The following is a 17,977-nucleotide window of genomic DNA, read 5'->3' as shown; positions in this document are numbered from 1 at the left end:
TCCTCCCCTCCTCCCCCTTCTTTTCTGGTTTCTCTTCTAGCTTCTGTCCTTCTTTATGTGTTATCTTACTGACTACCAGTGTCATACTTACGGAAATCCGTTATAGGTATATAAGATTACGCAGAAGGGCCCGGTTTAGCTATAGGCCGACCTATCAGGCTAGGTTGGGTCTTTGGCGAAGTCAGTTCCATGCGTCGTCAATACGCATACCGGACTGTTGTCCGTGCACATAAGTTTTAATATGATCAAGTGAATATTCATACCCAGTATGTTACATGTATATCTACATTATGCACCTTTTTGGTGCTTTCTGCAATATTCTATATGTACTACTATGCAAAATTATAAATAAAATAAAACATTTTGGAAAAAAAAAAGATAGAAGTGATCATGCTGATGTATATTGTGACATGTCAGGAATTTATTCATGTAGACGTTACTAAGAGGCCCACTTTATACTTGCCATGGACATTGGTTAATAGTTTTATGGGGATGTATGACCTCATCATCCTACAACGTCTCATACATTTGCTTTCATGAAGTTGGGTATTGACTATAGTCTAACATCTACACACTTCAGTATGTGCACTGGCTCCTATAGATTTCTTGGTGGGGTCTCACTATGGATCATTGAGACCATCACTTTGTCTGATGAAGGAACCGCGCCCGGTTCTGAAACATTGCTACACTTGGTGATATGAGGTTCTGGCACTAAATAAAGAAAAGTTATGGAACATTCGGAGTGCCGGTGACTTTACATTGCGTCCTCACTATGGAACACGACTCATCAGTTTCCTCCATCTGCTGGAGGGATTTCCCAGCCCTGGGGATTTCTACATGACAAAGGTTCACCGTCTGTAATGCTTCACTGTAATGCTATATATTGAGAGCACAATGACAGTTCCAGACTCCGCCGCAGATCTCCAGAGCACCAGGTACAGTACACAATACGGACCCTTCCTACACCTGCCAGAGAGCACACCGCTGCCCATTACCAGGGACAATGCGTGAACAATGAGTGATCATTCTACTGGAAATACGCAGGCAGTCTGTTAACAAATACAAACTGACAAAAGATTCTCCAATAATGATAATATCAATTCCTGAAGCTATAATGATTGCAAAATATCAATTCAATGGGTGAAAATAAGAATTGATGGTAAAAAAAAACACAAGGAGGCGGATTAACCACTTCAGCACTCGCACCGCTACACACACACACACACCCCTCCTTGGAGCTGCTTGGTACGGCCCTGCACGCAGCACGGAGCTGCACAGAGATGCCGGTTGATTACAGTGTGAATGAGGGCTTAGAGTGACACTAAACTCAGGAGTTAAATCTTAAAAATACATTCATCTACCATAACTCTGAACAACAATGTATCTTAACAATTAACATTTTTGGAGTGTGTATGTGTGTGTGTGAGATTGTGTCTGTGGTTGTGTATGTATGTCAGTGTTTTTGAGATCCCATTCATTCTGGAGGGGGGCTACGTCTGTCCCCATGGTCCCTGTGTGTGTTGTAAAGTAGTCACCGCTCCAAGCTCACTCCTGTGATGGACTACAATCTCATGTTTAGTTTATTAATTTGTATTGAGATTGTAGTCCATCACAGGAGTGAGCTTGGAGCGGTGACTACTTTACAACACACACAGGGACCATGGGGACAGACGTAGCCCCCCTCCAGAAAAAAGGACAGTGTCAGCACCAATTCAGAGATGATTGGAGGATCTACAGCCGAGTGATATACAAATAAGATATACAGTATGTCTGTTAATGATTAGGGTACTTCAATGCATTTTTAAGGTATAATTCCTAAGTTTAGTGTCACTTTAAATTAATGAATGGGATCTCAAAAACACTGACATACATACACAACCACAGACACAATCTCACACACACACATACACACTCCAAAAATGTTAATTTTTTTCTTAAGATCCACCCAGTCTCCCTATCTTACGAGAACCGGAGTGGATCCTCAGCCTGGGGTCCAGTGTGGGCTGCTGTGCTGTGATGGAGCTCCATCCATACATGCATTGCTTGTACATTTCCCTTGCACACCCTGTAGAGATGCCGGGAGCCAGAATGTGACATCACTCCGGTCCAGGCACCTCTACAGGACACGTGAGGGAGCTGTAAGCAATGCACATATGGATGAAGCTCCCTCGCAGCCATACCCCCAGCACACCTCAAGCTGACACTCGGCGCCGGGCAGCATATTTTAAATGGCTGCTTGGTGAAAGAACTGACAGTGCTGCGCTAGGAGGAGGCTGAGGAGCCTCTCACCCAGAAAAGTGAAAGGCACGCGGCAACCCACTGAACACAGGTTCGCAACCCACTTTTTGGTCACGACAAACCAGTTGAGAACAAAGGCTTTAAAGTGATGTGGAATATTTTTGTCAGCACTTTATGAACATATAAAATAATCCAATCTCTGACTTGACATACATTTCGAAAAAATTTCAAAACCTGCCGTGCCATGTCCTATACCAAGTTCCTCCATAGCAATAGTACAGTATATTGAACGTTACTATAAGGCTCGCTAAAATTAAGTTTATTCAGTACATCTGACTGTTTCTGAGCGCTGAGCTTCTGAGGAAATGGTTTTATCTATTTTGTGTCATAAGTAACTAAAATAAGACAATTTATTTGATTTTAACAGATCGGACTAAGATGGAGATCATTTCTAACATCAGCGGCAGCTTCACGCTCCTGGGGCTGGTAGAGATGGAGATGCACAAATATCCCTACTTCCTATTCTCCACAGTCATCTATGTATTTATTCTGATGATGAATGGCATCATTGTGCTGGTGGTGGTGAAGGAGAGGACTCTCCATGAACCAATGTACATTCTCATAGCCAGCCTGGTCTTAAACGAGATTTTTGGGAGCTCCTCGTTCTTTCCCAAACTGATAGTGGACTTGATCACCTCCTCCAAGACGATCTCTCATAGAGAGTGCCTGATCCAAATTCTTTGCATTTCCACTTTTGTACTTTTTGAAATGGGCACTTTCACGGTTATGGCCTACGACCGTTATTTGGCCGTGTGTCAACCTCTGCAGTATGCCAGCTTGATGACCAACGACAAGGTCCTGAAGATCGCTGCCACATGTTGGGTCACGTCCTTCACGTGTATTTTCGTAGCTGTCCTTATGGGGTGGAATCTTCCTCTGTGTGGGGATAAAATAAACAGTGTTTTTTGTGACAACATGTCTTTCATTGTCTTGTCTTGTCTGGACGCTTCTGTGAATAGAATTTATGCATCTGCGGTAACCTATGTGTACTTTTGCATGACTATTTCCGTTACTGTCTTCTCCTACTTCAGGATATTTATGGTCTGCCTCCGAGTCTCCAAAGAGTCCCGTCGGAAAGCCTTCCACACCCTGGTGACGCATCTACTCAACTTTTCCATATTTTTGATGGGTGTTTTCTTTGTTTTTTTAAGGTACAGATTGGAAAGAGTGAACCTCCCTCTAATGGTCCATGTCCTCCTCTCCGTGACTCCCCTCGTGTTCCCACCACTGCTTAATCCTCTGATATATGGAATTCGGACCCAAGCCTTGAAAATAAAAGTTATTTATTATTTGCAGAAAATAAATGAGGGGCCAAAATGGACAACCATCCAGATGAAATGATCTGCTGTATTTGTCTACATAAGTGGCAAACACGAAGAGGTACACGGAAATGAAGTGCAGCAGAATGGCATCGGCATATTTCACCTTGAGTCATTTGTTAAAAAACAAAAAATTTAGTTTTATGCTGCGAGGGGCTCGTAAAGCTTACAGGTTTTTAATCCCACTATGCAAAGGGCACCTCTCCTCCCTTCCTCTCCCTTAGCCCCTTCCCCCTTTGTCTGCCCATTCTTTCCACTTCTTCCCGACTTTCCCTAAGCTGCCATTGATAACGCAGATTGCTCTTTGTTCATTATAAGTTATTAAAATTATGTTTCATATCAGTTTTTTAATGCATACAAGCAAAAGTGTGCCGTTCATGTACCAGGCCGACTATGGAAGGGTGTGTCCGCTGCATTAGCAGTAGCACAGAGCACAGAAGTGTACATTGGAACAGTGGGAGTGAGCTCAGGAATGGGCATGGGTTCAATGGGCATGAGCAAATACGGGTGTTGGTGAAGTGGCAAGTGAAGTGTAGAGAGCAGGTAGAGAATGGAGGTCAGGTGCAGTAGTGAGAGTAGGGTTGGTATACATGGGTGGTGGGGGGGAGGAAGATGGGAGTCAGCTGTGAATGTGCAGGCATGAAGGTGATGGGGGGTAGTTGCAGACATGGTGGTGAGAGTACATACATGAAGGTGAGGAGGTGGGGAGGTTTCTGGCATGGTGGTGAGAAGGGGGTGCAAGCACAGTGGTGATGGGGTAGTTGCAGGCATAGTGGTGAGAGTACAGGCATAAAGGTGAGGTGGTGGGGAGGTTTCTGACATGGTGGTGAGAAGGGGGTGCAAGCACAGTGGTGATGGGGTAGTTGCAGGCATAGTGGTGAGAGTACAGGCATAAAGGGGGGTGGTTAGGAAGACCATGTCCCATTGCAACACAGGCTCATCTGCTGCAGGGACCACTCTAGGTGTCCCACTAGGTATGGCTGTTGTTGTGGATGATGATGGTCTATATCTAAATGTTGATACTACTGCGCATGCTTAGTAGCAACACAATGTTATTACCTACCTGCCACTACTGCGCATGTTGGCACCATTTTTGGCTATCTAGAAGATTCTACACTACCCCCTAGGGTGGCCCTGGTATTCAGTACTGCTGATTTCCTCGAATCTGCAGCGATCGTTGCAAATACAGGCAATCAGCTCCCAGGACAGGAAGTCCTCCCATCACTAATAACTTATTTGTGGCTTTTACAGGTCACGTGATCTAATGTAAAGAGACACAAAGAAGTTAGTGATGGGAGACTTCCTGTGCTGGAATGACCGGTGATCAGTGGAGGTCATAGGAAATCAGCAGCACTGTTGGTAAATGCCGGGTCCGGGTGCACCTTTCCACTTTAGGGCTGTTTATTCCACTATACCTTTGTAATGACATAAGAAAAACACATCTATTGTTCTGTAAGCCAAGCAAGGTTTTTATTTTGGTGATAATGTCTTGCAAAAATGATTTTATTTTGTATTCAATCCATAGACAGTAAATGTGATAAAACTAATAAAAAGGTTCTTTTTTCTGCATAGTTAAGAAAAAATAAAGTATAAATTTATTTCTATAATTTGTTCTTTAAAAAATGACCATAAAATTATGATTTTGGTACAAAGAATTGCAGTTATTTATAAATGAAATTCCAATTTTGTGTTTTTTGTTGTAATGCAGCGTGTTACAGCATTGTCGGTGATCTGAGTGCACGGTATAACAAGGGTCCAGCCCACAGTACCGGTGTAAGGGAAAAGAGAGCCCACAACAATGTGTTGTTCACTTGCATTCTGAGTTTAATGTGAGCCTGATGGTCTTCTGTGATCACACTGCAATGTTATATTGTCACGATCCGTTTCTAGTACCCTCCCTATTTTTGTATCGTCTGCAAACACGGAAACATGGATATTTATTCCCTCCCCGATGTCATTAATGAATAGGTTGAACAGTATCGGACCCAGCACAGAACCCTGAGGCACACCGCTCATTACACTAGCCCAGTCTGAAAAGGTGCCATTTACAGATACTCTGTGGACACGTTCCCGTAGCCAGTTCTCTATCCACGTACACACCACCTCATCTATGCCCATAGCCCTCAGCACTGGGAGGGTGCTTTTGCAGGGACCCCGTGGAAAAGCACCTTGTCTCCATGCCGACGGGGACTAGGGCCTCTTCCCCACAAGCCCTGGGGCATTGGTTGTGGGGGCCCGGGCAGGGGGGCGTATTCACATCAGGGTACCCCTTTAATAAAGGGGCACCCAGATGCTGCTCCCCTCTTGTGAATTAGTAAGGGGTACTTGTACCCCTGCCCATTCACTAAAGAGGTAAATAAAAATGTAAATAAAAAGTCCAGACTTTTGAAAAAAAAATACTTTAATTGAAAAAAAAAAAAAACACAACAAAGAACTTTGACAATTCCTTTAGTTGAAAAAAAAAATGTATCCAACGACGTAATCCTAAGGTCAATCACGTCGTCCAGGGTTGCCAACAATAATGATGACTCGTCGAAAAATAATTTTTTTTTAAAACGCCGACCCGACTGCACGAGTCGAACTCCCACCGCAGGATGAAGAATCTGACCGATGCCGGCCATCAATACTGTTTACATCTGGCCGGCACCTGCCAGGATCTACTTGCAGGTCCCGGAAAAATGAAGCCAACTGGACGGAGCCGACCGTGATGTCACAGCCGCCTCCACCAAGTTGTTATTTAATGGCAGCCCAGTGTCCTCAAATAACCTGAGAACTCTGGGCTGTCATTGAAGGACAACAACTGGGCGGGCACGGCTGGCTCCGCCCGGTCGTTGTCACTTGCAGTGAGAACGGTCGGCTTTGCAGACCGTTCTCCCCACTTTGGCTGTGACTACGGCTCTACTGAGCCGAAGCATATGCGTTCGGCTTGGCTGAGCCGCTCGGCTGCTGTACGGGGTATTGTGAATATTGTGAATAGCCCGCACAGCAGCCCTTTGGTTCAACTGAAGTGAGCCGAAGCTACGGCTAGATCCTTCGGCTCCTTCGTGAAAAACCCCATCAATTTTTAGGGCTCCTCATAGCTGCAGCCTGGTAATAACTTTGCTGGGAGGTCTATTTATTTACCTGCTACAGTTAAGTCATCCCGGAACGATGGGATACCGGGTGACACCCCGCCGTGACATCACTGCGCATGCGCTATGACGTAATTGCACATGCGCTGCGATCTTATTGATACCTGCTGGTGGCCATCTTGGTGATGGACGCAGGCGGAGAGAGGAGGGGACAGTCACCCGGCGGGATAAGGTATGCTGCCGGGTCCCCTCCTCTCTCCTGACACTGTCGGGCGCTCGGTTCATGACCGAGTGCCCAACTTTCCAGAGGGTGGTGACACCAAAATGACTGTCATTTTGGTGTCACCCCTCCAATGGTGTCACCCGGGTGCGGGCTGCACCCCCCTTGTGACGCCACAGATAGGGACCTTAGATTGTAAGCTCCTTGAGGGCAGGGACTGATGTGAATGGGCACTGTGTAAATTGTCGGCGCTATATAAATACCTGTAATTAATAAATATCCTGTGTTTTTAATCAAAGCTTTATTTTAATGATTACAGAGAGCACGATGGTCTGTACCCCTTTTTTTATTTTGGGTTGATCTTAGATACCATTGGGATCCTTGGAGTACGTACAAAGAGGGATATGAGAACTTCCATAAGTGGATTCTTATGATAGATCCCCAGCTGGCTAGTATAGCGTAAGGGGGAATAGCGACAATAGACCTTGTGTGATGTCTGACATCCAAGGTGAGCAGCATTTTATTGAGTGTCCACGTGGTGGTAATAAGATGGTGGAGGAGCAAAGACTGAATCACACGTGTATGAATTCTGGATGGTTTCACTCATATGAACTCTTTAAGCAGCATACCTGCCGGCAGCCATCTTGGTGATGGACGCCGGCAGAGAGAGGTGGGGACAGTCACCCGGCGGGTGACAGTCATGCTGCCGGGTCCCCTCCTCTCTCCCGAATCTGTCGGGCGCTCGGTCCATAACCGAGTGCCCGACTTTTAAGAGGGGGGTGACACTGACTGAAGTCATTTTGGTGTCACCCCTTCAATGGTGTCACCCGGGTGCGGGCCGCACCCTCCATGTGACATCACTGGGGACAACCAGTGCCTGCCGCTGACTATTATGGGCGCAACGTTTTTCACATCTATGAACTGGTGAGCTGCAATTGATGACGTTTTTCTCATTGGGTTTAGATATGCTTTAAAAGGAAGCACAAAAAAATGATTTTGGGGTCACCGCCATCTCTTCCTCTAATTATAGGCACACAACAGCAAACACCTAAATGGATTATTTAAATACAGCAAATTAGGGATTTCCTGGCCTTTAATTGCTCCGGCTGAAACCCCCCGAAGGACTGCACACCTCTGTGTTAATTAATGCATATGGTCTATAAGGGATGCTCAGTTTTGTTTCATGCTCATTTCAGTGAATCCACCAAGAAATAAATTGACAAATTATTTGGAAGATAAGAACAAAGAGGAGCTACTTGCCCAAAATATTGGGACGCCGGCCTTTACACGCACATGAACTTTAATGGCATCCCAGTCTTAGTAGGGTTCTATATTGAGTTGGCTCCGCCCTTTGCAGCAAAAACAGCTTCACCTCTTCTGGGAAGGCGTCCACAAGGTTTAGGAGTGTGTCTATGGCAGGGGTCGGCAACCCGCTTTTTCCGGAGCAGCATGCGGCTCTTTCGTCCTTCTGCTGCGGCTCCTTCCGCCCACTGATCTGACCGATGCAGTGAACGGGGGCGGTATCTCGTCTCAGCACACCACAGACGAAGAAGGTGTAGCTCCACCCCCTCCTGTTGGCTTAGCGCCCTTAGCGGGCCGGTCTATGCAGGAATTGTAGCCACGCCCCCTCAGTGGAACCGCCGCTGCTTCCAGCTGGGAGAGTGCAGAAAAACCTGGGGTGTCCCCTAGAAGGCCGAGAGTGTAAGTGTAAGTCCTAAGGGAGTCCCTGGAAGGCACTGTGGTGTCCCTGTCTTCTTCCATCATTTGTTTTTTTTTCAATTTGACTTTTTTTTTATGTAAAAGAGAAATTATCTTTATTTTAAACTGTTCAAGGCATGTTTTTATTGAAGAGACCAGCAGCGGGCCACAAACCAACAGGGTAGTAAATGACATTCACATAGTGTTCACGTTAAAGAAACAATCCCATAATTTAGTCATCGCTCTTGAATTTGACATTTACATATGGAACGTAATCGAGGAACAGCCTCCAGTCTGTGGCCCAAATCAATCCAATTTGACTTTTTTGATGCTATATCTTTACTGTGACTTTGACTGTGGGGGGACATTAGAGTGTAAGCTCCTCTGTACAGAGACTGATGTGACTGTGGGGGGGGGGCATTAGAGTGTAAGCTCCTCTGTACAGAGACTGATGTGACTGTGGGGGGGGGGCATTAGAGTGTAAGCTCCTCTGTACAGAGACTGATGTGACTGTGGGGGGGGGGCATTAGAGTGTAAGCTCCTCTGTACAGAGACTGATGTGACTGTGGGGGGGGGGCATTAGAGTGTAAGCTCCTCTGTACAGAGACTGATGTGACTGTGGGGGGGGGGCATTAGAGTGTAAGCTCCTCTGTACAGAGACTGATGTGACTGTGGGGGGGGGGCATTAGAGTGTAAGCTCCTCTGTACAGAGACTGATGTGACTGTGGGGGGGGGGCATTAGAGTGTAAGCTCCTCTGTACAGAGACTGATGTGACTGTGGGGGGGGGGCATTAGAGTGTAAGCTCCTCTGTACAGAGACTGATGTGACTGTGGGGGGGGGGCATTAGAGTGTAAGCTCCTCTGTACAGAGACTGATGTGACTGTGGGGGGGGGGCATTAGAGTGTAAGCTCCTCTGTACAGAGACTGATGTGACTGTGGGGGGGGGGCATTAGAGTGTAAGCTCCTCTGTACAGAGACTGATGTGACTGTGGGGGGGGGGCATTAGAGTGTAAGCTCCTCTGTACAGAGACTGATGTGACTGTGGGGGGGGGGCATTAGAGTGTAAGCTCCTCTGTACAGAGACTGATGTGACTGTGGGGGGGGGGCATTAGAGTGTAAGCTCCTCTGTACAGAGACTGATGTGACTGTGGGGGGGGGGCATTAGAGTGTAAGCTCCTCTGTACAGAGACTGATGTGACTGTGGGGGGGGGGCATTAGAGTGTAAGCTCCTCTGTACAGAGACTGATGTGACTGTGGGGGGGGGGCATTAGAGTGTAAGCTCCTCTGTACAGAGACTGATGTGACTGTGGGGGGGGGGCATTAGAGTGTAAGCTCCTCTGTACAGAGACTGATGTGACTGTGGGGGGGGGGCATTAGAGTGTAAGCTCCTCTGTACAGAGACTGATGTGACTGTGGGGGGGGGGCATTAGAGTGTAAGCTCCTCTGTACAGAGACTGATGTGACTGTGGGGGGGGGGCATTAGAGTGTAAGCTCCTCTGTACAGAGACTGATGTGACTGTGGGGGGGGGGCATTAGAGTGTAAGCTCCTCTGTACAGAGACTGATGTGACTGTGGGGGGGACATTAGAGCGTAAGCTTCTCTGTACAGAGACTGGTGTGTCTGACTCAGTGTTCTCTGTACAGCACTGCGGTATATGTCAGCTATATAAATGTATAATAATAGTGTGTGACTATGGAGGGGCATTAGAATGTAAGCTCCACCGCTCCAGTACATATGCGATAAAAGGATGACGGCACACAGAAGCAGACAGCATTTTTGGTTTGCTGCAGGTGTTTTCTCTGTAGCAGTTCATTGATTTCATAAATGTAACACACTATAGTTATTTTATACATAGAATAAATGTAAAAAAACGATGTATGCCGTGTTATCTTCATTTTAGATGTAAAAGGGTTTTGTGGCTCCCGGGGTTTTTTTTCTCTGTGGGAAACGGGCCCAAGTGGCTCTTTGAGTGTTAAAGGTTGCCTACCCCTGGTCTATGGGAATGTTGGACCATTTGTGAGTAGACATGTGCGATTTGTTCCGTTCCGAATCGAAATTCGGACATTCGGATGCATCCGAATTCCGAATTACAGACATAACGAACGCAAACAAATGCGAATTTCCATTTCCGAAATTCGGTAGCGGTAGGTCGTTCGAACGTTCGTTTCGTTTTCGTTTCCTATTCGTTTCGTTCGTTGGAGCAAAGTGACATTAGAAAAGTCGAAAAACATTTTTCCCCCTCAAATGTCACTTTGCTTCAAACGAACGAACGAATGAACGAAACGAATAAGAAACGGAAACGAAAACGAAACGAACGTTCAAAAGAACTACCGCTAACGAATTTCGTCCGAATTTCGAATCCGAATTGACTTTCACACGCGAATCCCGAAAAACGAAATAACACAAATCCGAATTTAAAACGAAACGAAACTAATTTTTTGGCAGTGCACATGTCTATGTGTGAGGTCCAACATACTAACTACCTCTCCTGCTGTATACAGATGAAAGTTGACAGAGGTTGACAGCTATACACTGTAAACAACGGGGAGACCAAGAGTAGGTACCTAGCTATGCAAGCCAACGTTTTCTTCCTGCTGAACACAAGTTTGAATTGCCATCTATTGTATCAGACAGAAAACTTTGCAGAACACCTTGTCGGGAGCTGTGTTGATGTGTAGCCAAGCAATGGCTTACTAGTATATCTGGGTTCTGCCAACCTGGAACCTTAGACCAGCAGAGGGTGGCCCATCTGTTTTACTTTGATTATATGATCCAATAGAGGCCAAGATCCCTAAATATGCATGTGGAGGCCTTGTCCAGATTCCCTCAGGAGACATCTCCAATGGAAGCCTAGTCGATGTGCTTAGCTTTGCATGCCACTGGACAGCCCGGGTAAGTGAGAGGAGCAGAGCTGCCTATAAGGATCACAGGCATGTGTGTCCATCAGCCATTCTATGGCCAGTAATAGTGAGGGACAGACACACGCTCCTTCATGGTACAGGAAAGGTACTGCAGAAACTGAAGAGTCAAGGAGCTGGACCCAGGTCTAACGGGCCCGAGAAGAGCTGAGCTACAGAGAGATCTGATCACTAGCCGTCTGAAAGTGCCAATAAAAGTTCAGCTCTGGATAAGAATGCTCCCGAATACCCCTGTATGGAAAAGTACGTACTCCAATAATACACTGAGGACATAGTACAAAGACCTTGTATGGTTCCCTCATTGAGATGTGCTGCCTGTATGGGGAGATGGCATAACTCCAGGAGATGTGTCCCTTTCTAAGAACTCTCTGTATGCTGCAGTGAAGGTTGCGATCTGATCCTCCTGTTCTTCAATGGGACACCACATACAAGCTGTGTTTGTAACCTGAGATCCTGCCATTACTGTGTCTTAAAGACTATGTGAACCTTAACAATGAACTTCACTTGTTTCCTCCTTTTTGCTCCATGAAATACACCTATTAAAGACAGGCCAGGAGCTATGGAACGTAGTGTAATAAGCAAAGGCCTACATGACAAGGGTGGGAAGGGGAACTAGGAGAGAAAGGGTTAAAGAAAAGGGAAGAGTTAATTAGAGGAGGGATACTCACGGGATTGGAGAAGTCCTTACAGGAGGGGCTTCAGAGAGTATCCGGGAAGGAGGAGTTCCAGGAGCCAGCGTGACCAGGAGAAGAAACGGACTAAAGGTATGATTTTGAAGGTGACGAAGTGTGCCGCAGCACTATGGCGGTTTGGATCCTTGAAGGCATTGGTCTGGGTTGGATAATTTGATGGGGGGACCCATCGGTGGTGTGGGTGGCCTTCTGTGGTGGTAAGGTCAAACGTTATGACCTGGTAATAGGGACCACGGTGGGTCTGCTGGCAATTTAATTACGTCCCCGAGGCGGTGTATGGCGGCAGGGGTCATTCCGGTTTAAGAAAAGGTGCCCGCAGACACTGGTCCGATTTTGAATAGTTATAGTGTCTTCAAGGACCTTGAAACCTAGCAAGTCCTACTGTACGGTTATTTGGTTATTGTGGTTTTTGTTGCCATTTAGAACGTTTTGTAATAAAAGGCTGCTGTGGCCATTTATACTCCACGTGTAGCGTGTTTATTGAAAGGAAGGGGATGGGGAGGCGAAGGTAAAGGGGGACCTCTGAGCTACCTTAGTCGAGCATTTTGTTATACCGGTCTGATAGATGCAAAAAAATTACCCGTTTGATCTCGTCAGAAATGTTCCTTGTCCTCTGAATGCTCCCTGTGTTATCTCAAACAGCCCTCCTAGTTCTTATCTACAGACTATAGAATAGCTAGTGTCTATGTTGTAGAGATCTGAGAGTGGGAGTGGTTAGGTAGTTGAGCAAAAGACAACTGGGCAGGGCTGACACCACCCAGTAGCAGCCCTGCTTAAAGTGATAAAACATATGACAGAGATGTACCGTATATGTTCTTTTTTTATTTTGCCTTGACATCCACTTTAAGCTTATACAGTATAGCAAAGCATTAAACCAACAACCTGAAACTAACACAGGCTTCCTCAGAGATAAAAATCATCATATGCAATATTTCAAAACATTAACAATATTAACGTTTTAATTTTTTACTCTTGAACATAATACAAATGTATAATCTGCGCTACAGCACCATCTGGGGGTAAACCATAGCAGTGCGCAGAGAGGTGCAGTAATCTCCTGTTACAAGCGTAAGATGTACTCTTTATGACCCATTATGCCTCCTCTATACTCTTCCCAAACAGATCAGGGACATAATACCCCAGACCGCTATTTACCCAGCTCGTCTGGCTGGCAACTGACAGCCCTGAAGCTAGAAGTGCTCAGACCTGAGCGCTGCCGGGTCCAATCTGTTCAGAGGAGATTGAGGAATGGATCAGATCACGTCTATACCACATGACTCAGGTAGCTCAGAGGTCCCTTTCACAGTACCCTCATCACTTCATACCCCCGTCCCCTGTTACCAATAAATACGCCACACAACAGCGGGAGTTTAAATGGCCACAGCAGCCTTTCATTATAAATAACATAAATAACAACAACAAACCCATAACCATACTGTACCAACTTGTTTGGTTTCAAGGTCCTTGAAGGCAATCGGACTCTAAACAGACCAGTATCTGCGGGCACCTTACTTGTAACTGAATGCCCCCAGCCGCCATACACCGCCTCGGGGGTGTAACTAAAATTGCCCGCAGACCCAGGTTGGTCCGTATTAACCGGTCATACCCATATGACCGTACAACTATTGAAGGACACCCACACCACGGATGGGTCCCCCGTCCACATATGTAACCACTGACTCAGGGGAGGGTGGGTGGGAAGTTCTTCCTCTATTCCCGGACTCCCAACTGAACTTCCGGACTCCTCCTTCCTGACTAAACTTCCTGAAGCCCCTCCTGAACGACCCCGTCATCCAATCCCGTCTATAACCTTTTTCCTTTCTTTCCTTAACCCTTTCCTATCCTCGTTCCCCTTCACAGCCTTGCCATGCAGGCCTTCTGCTCATTCCTCTGCAATCCATAGCTCCAGGCCTTACTCTAAGGCCCCGTTCACACCTGAGCATTTTACCACGCGTTCCTAGGCGCGGTAAAACGCGCAACAGGTGAAAACCCATGTTTGCCTATGGGCATGGTTCTCACCTGCGCGTTTTACCGTCCGTTCGATCGCATGGTAAAACGCCATACGCCCAAAGAAGTACATGAGCTTCTTTGGGGCGTATTGAGGCCCGTATCCCGCTGTTATCAGCCGGATACCCCCTCGGAAACTCGCGTTTGACGCGCGTTTCTTTTACCGTAAATCGCCGTAAAACCGCGCAGTAAGGAACGCACGGCAAACGCGAGTTTCCAATACGCTAAGGTGTGAACCCAGTCTAAATGTAAGTACAAGCTCATTGCAGCCATCTCTCCAATCAATCACCTCCATCAGCCTTCTCCTATTGTCCTCCCTTATCAACTGTTTGCACTCTCACCTTTAGAACTGTCTACAAATCACAAGCCTCGCCCCTTTTTTTGGAATTACTGTTTATGAGTTGTTTAGCACTCACCAACCTCCCCCATTCAACTTCTCTCTTACCACAATACCTACAGATCAAAAACGGGTTATGATATTAACGCATTCATTTTGCTAAATTCCTATAAAAGTATACTGATCTTCCTTCAGCTCCCTTTTTTTCTCAACATGCCTGGTGTTTCAAGGGATTGTACGGCGGTTTCTATCACAGCCCACCTGAGACCCCCACAACCATTTTGAGACCCGGGACAGCCCACTTGAGTCCCTGCCCAGCCTTCCTGAGACCCAACACAGCCCTCCTGAGACCCTGCAGAACCCACCCAAGACCCCACATAGCCCTCCTGAGACCCCGGACAGCCCTCCAAAGACCTCAGAGACATCAAAACATCACCCTGGAGCAACACAGAATATGTAGCTTCATATTATTCTGCATTGATGTATAATGTATTGCTGAGATTTGTAGTCCTCCTACAGCTTGGATTCAGTGGCAAAGCTATCAGGGCCGCAGCGGTTGCAATTGCGACCGCACCCCGTCTTTCCACCACTGTGCTAAAATCAATTTCTCCCAGGAAGCACCAGGTGATGGGATGATCAGTCACAGCTGGGGCACACCCACAGGTGAGTACCAGAGCTGCAGGTTCCTTACAGTCCCTGGCTGCTGGAGACACCCGCAGGCGAGCACAGGAACTGCAGGACCCGGCTCCAGCGCCACCTGGGGGTGCTCTGGATCCTGACAAGCGCTGACTGGAGGAACGGACAGAGGAGGAGGCGGGTACAGCTGGCTCTGCCTCTAGATAGGCAGAGCCAGCTGTCACTCACGCAGCTGGGTGGATCCAGAGATAATTGTCGGGACCCGCCCAGGCTGCGGCGTCTCAGTATACAATGAGCTGTAGCTCGCGGTATACTGAGCTTAGGGTGACGGGAGGACGCTAGTTTGTGTCCTCCCGTTACCCTAAGGAGAACTATGTGGAAAAGCCCTGACCCCATAGTTCTCCTTTAAGGGTTGGAGATTGGATCTGTGCAACAGGAGGTAATATACATTTCAAAAGACAAAAAGACAAGGACTACAAGATAGTCCTCCCCTCACATTAAGATGTAACATTTGTAGTCTTCATACCTGATAAAGAGATAATGATTTTATTACCCAATTTGGTTTTCTGTACTTGGAAGCATGAGCCATTTTAGAACCTTTCAAATATATTTGCTTAGCCAGTAAAAGTTATCACTTCCCATCCATGTTCTAATTCTGGTATCGATGGCTCTAGAACGTTTCACCACGGCTGAATTTTGAAAAACCCAGAATTATGATTATTATACAGGATTTATAGAGCGCCAACAGTTTGCGCAGCGCTTTACAATGTAAGGAAGACATTACTGTTACAATCACAATACAAGACAAGATGGTAAGGAGGGCCCCGCCCCTGAGGGCTTACAATCTAAGAGAGAGGGGCAAGTGATACATGAGGAGGGAGCTGTGTGGGGATGAATTGTTTGAGAACGTTATGGTTGAGCGGTTAGGTTGAGGGGGGATAGGCTTCCCTGAAGAGATGAGTCTTAAGTGATCGCCTAAAGGCAGTCAGTGTGGGAGACAGACAGACAGGTTGGGGTAAAGAATTCTAATTTTACAGCAATTTTCAAGGTCAAATCTGGGTCAACATTAAAGGAGAACTATGGGGTTCGGGCTTTTCCCCATAGTTCTCCTTAGGGTAACAGGAGGACACAAATTAGCGTCCTCCCGTCGCCCTAAGCTCAGTATACCGAGAGCTACAGCTCGCGGCGTACTGAGACGCACAGTATACCGCAAGGTACTGAGATAGTGAAAACCCCCCCCCCCCCTCCCCCCTCATAGTTCTCCTTTAAGTTTTATAACAATATCGTTTTTACTGGCCATTCATGGCTGGAAATATTGTACCGAAACGCCATTAGCAAATTTAATTTCTTCAGGTTTTGGATCATCTTCACCTTCAGGGCTTTTGTCCGTATCCCGTATATAAGAGGGTTGAAGAGCGGAGGGGTAACAAGACCAATGACGGAGATCAGACTGTGCGCGGCGATGGGGAGATCAACGCCCTTTAGTCTATAGCGGATGAAGACAAACAAGACTCCCGTCATAAAAACAGAGAAGCTTATTAAATGGGTCATCACGGTGTGCATGGCCTTCTTGCGGGACTCTTTTGAGAGCCTGAGACAGATTAAAAATATATTCAGGTAGGAGACAACTATAACCGATAATGTCAAGGACAGGTAAACGATCCCGACTGTTTCTCCATGGACTTTATTCATTGTTGCATCTACGCAGGACAACACCAACAGGGACATCTTATCGCAGAAGACATTGCGGATTTGAGTTCCACAAAAATGAAGCTCCGCTGTAAGAAACGCACCAATGGAGACGGCCGTCACCGAGACGACCAGACTTCCGAAGATCAGCTTTACCACCCTGTCATTGGTCATCAAGGTGACATACCTCAAAGGGTGGCAGACAGCCAGATACCGATCATACGCCATGATGGTGAACGTGGCAATTTTAAAAAAAGGCGAATAAGGTGATGCAAGAGAATTGGATGAAGCAGCCATCACGGGAGATGTTCTTGGAAGAAGTGAACAAGTCTATCAGCAGCTTTGGGAAGAAGAAGGAGCTCCCGAATATCCCATTGAGGGTCAAGTTACAGATAAGAATGTACATGGGCTCGTGTAGACTTGGCTCCGTCACCATGACAAACACAATCATGATGCTCACACCCAAGATGAAGGAATAGACAAGAAAGGAAAAGGCACAGTACACATATCGTAGCCCTTCAAGCTATTAGCGTAGCGGGAGCGATGCAAAATGCGCAGCTGGCTTCCTCGCTATGCTAATAGCGTATCTTCTCAGAAGTTGCACACAGCGCGCGCCAGTTTAAGTAGTAACCAGCACACGCTGTATGCAGCTTCTAACAGCGTGGGAGATGGGAGGCCGTGCTTGTCGGTGGATCCAGGGATCAGGTGAGCATTAAAAAAAAATTGGTTTATTTTATGTTCCCGGAGACATAATTTGTCAGGGGACGGTCTCCTGAATCCAGGGACTGTGCCCAGAAATCAGGGATGAATGTAGGGCTGCAACAACTAATCGACTAAGTCGATTATAATCGAGATTGAAAAAGTTGTTAACATTTTCAATCACCGATTAATCAGCTTTTGATTAGTTGTCCCTGTTCACGGCTTCACACATGCCGCGTGCCGCACCTCCTCCCCGCCTCACGCTTGCCACTGCCCGACCTGCCCACGCTCCACACGCTGCACATATTCCCCGCCTCATGCTTGCCACTGCCAGACCCGCCGGCATCCACGCTCCACACGCCGCCCCGCCTCACCCTTGCTGCTGCCAGACC

At 46.8% G+C, this 17,977-nt stretch overlaps 1 protein-coding gene and 1 pseudogene across 1 annotated transcript; one reads left to right on the top strand and one right to left on the bottom strand.

The window, feature by feature from the left end:
* The first annotated feature begins 2,676 nt into the window (after positions 1 to 2,676).
* LOC108799062 (olfactory receptor 2A12-like) lies at positions 2,677 to 3,639 on the top strand. Its single transcript, XM_018570880.1, has one exon. The coding sequence runs from the start codon at positions 2,677 to 2,679 to the stop codon at positions 3,637 to 3,639; it is 963 nt and encodes a 320-aa protein (XP_018426382.1).
* A 4,799-nt stretch (positions 3,640 to 8,438) lies between these two features.
* The window catches only part of LOC108799061, a 10,073-nt pseudogene continuing 534 nt past the window's right edge, over positions 8,439 to 17,977 (bottom strand).

This window comes from Nanorana parkeri, unplaced genomic scaffold (assembly GCF_000935625.1).
Source record: "Nanorana parkeri isolate BGI_ZX_2015 unplaced genomic scaffold, ASM93562v1 scaffold1622, whole genome shotgun sequence".
Lineage (NCBI taxonomy): Eukaryota > Metazoa > Chordata > Amphibia > Anura > Dicroglossidae > Nanorana > Nanorana parkeri.
Note: the sequence above shows the minus strand (reverse complement) of the source record. Positions and strands in the feature narration are given on the sequence as shown.

Excerpts from the sequence above, each read along its gene's own strand:
- LOC108799062 (XM_018570880.1), top strand. The coding sequence starts at position 2,677 with ATGGAGATCATTTCTAACATCAGCGGCAGCTTCACGCTCCTGGGGCTG.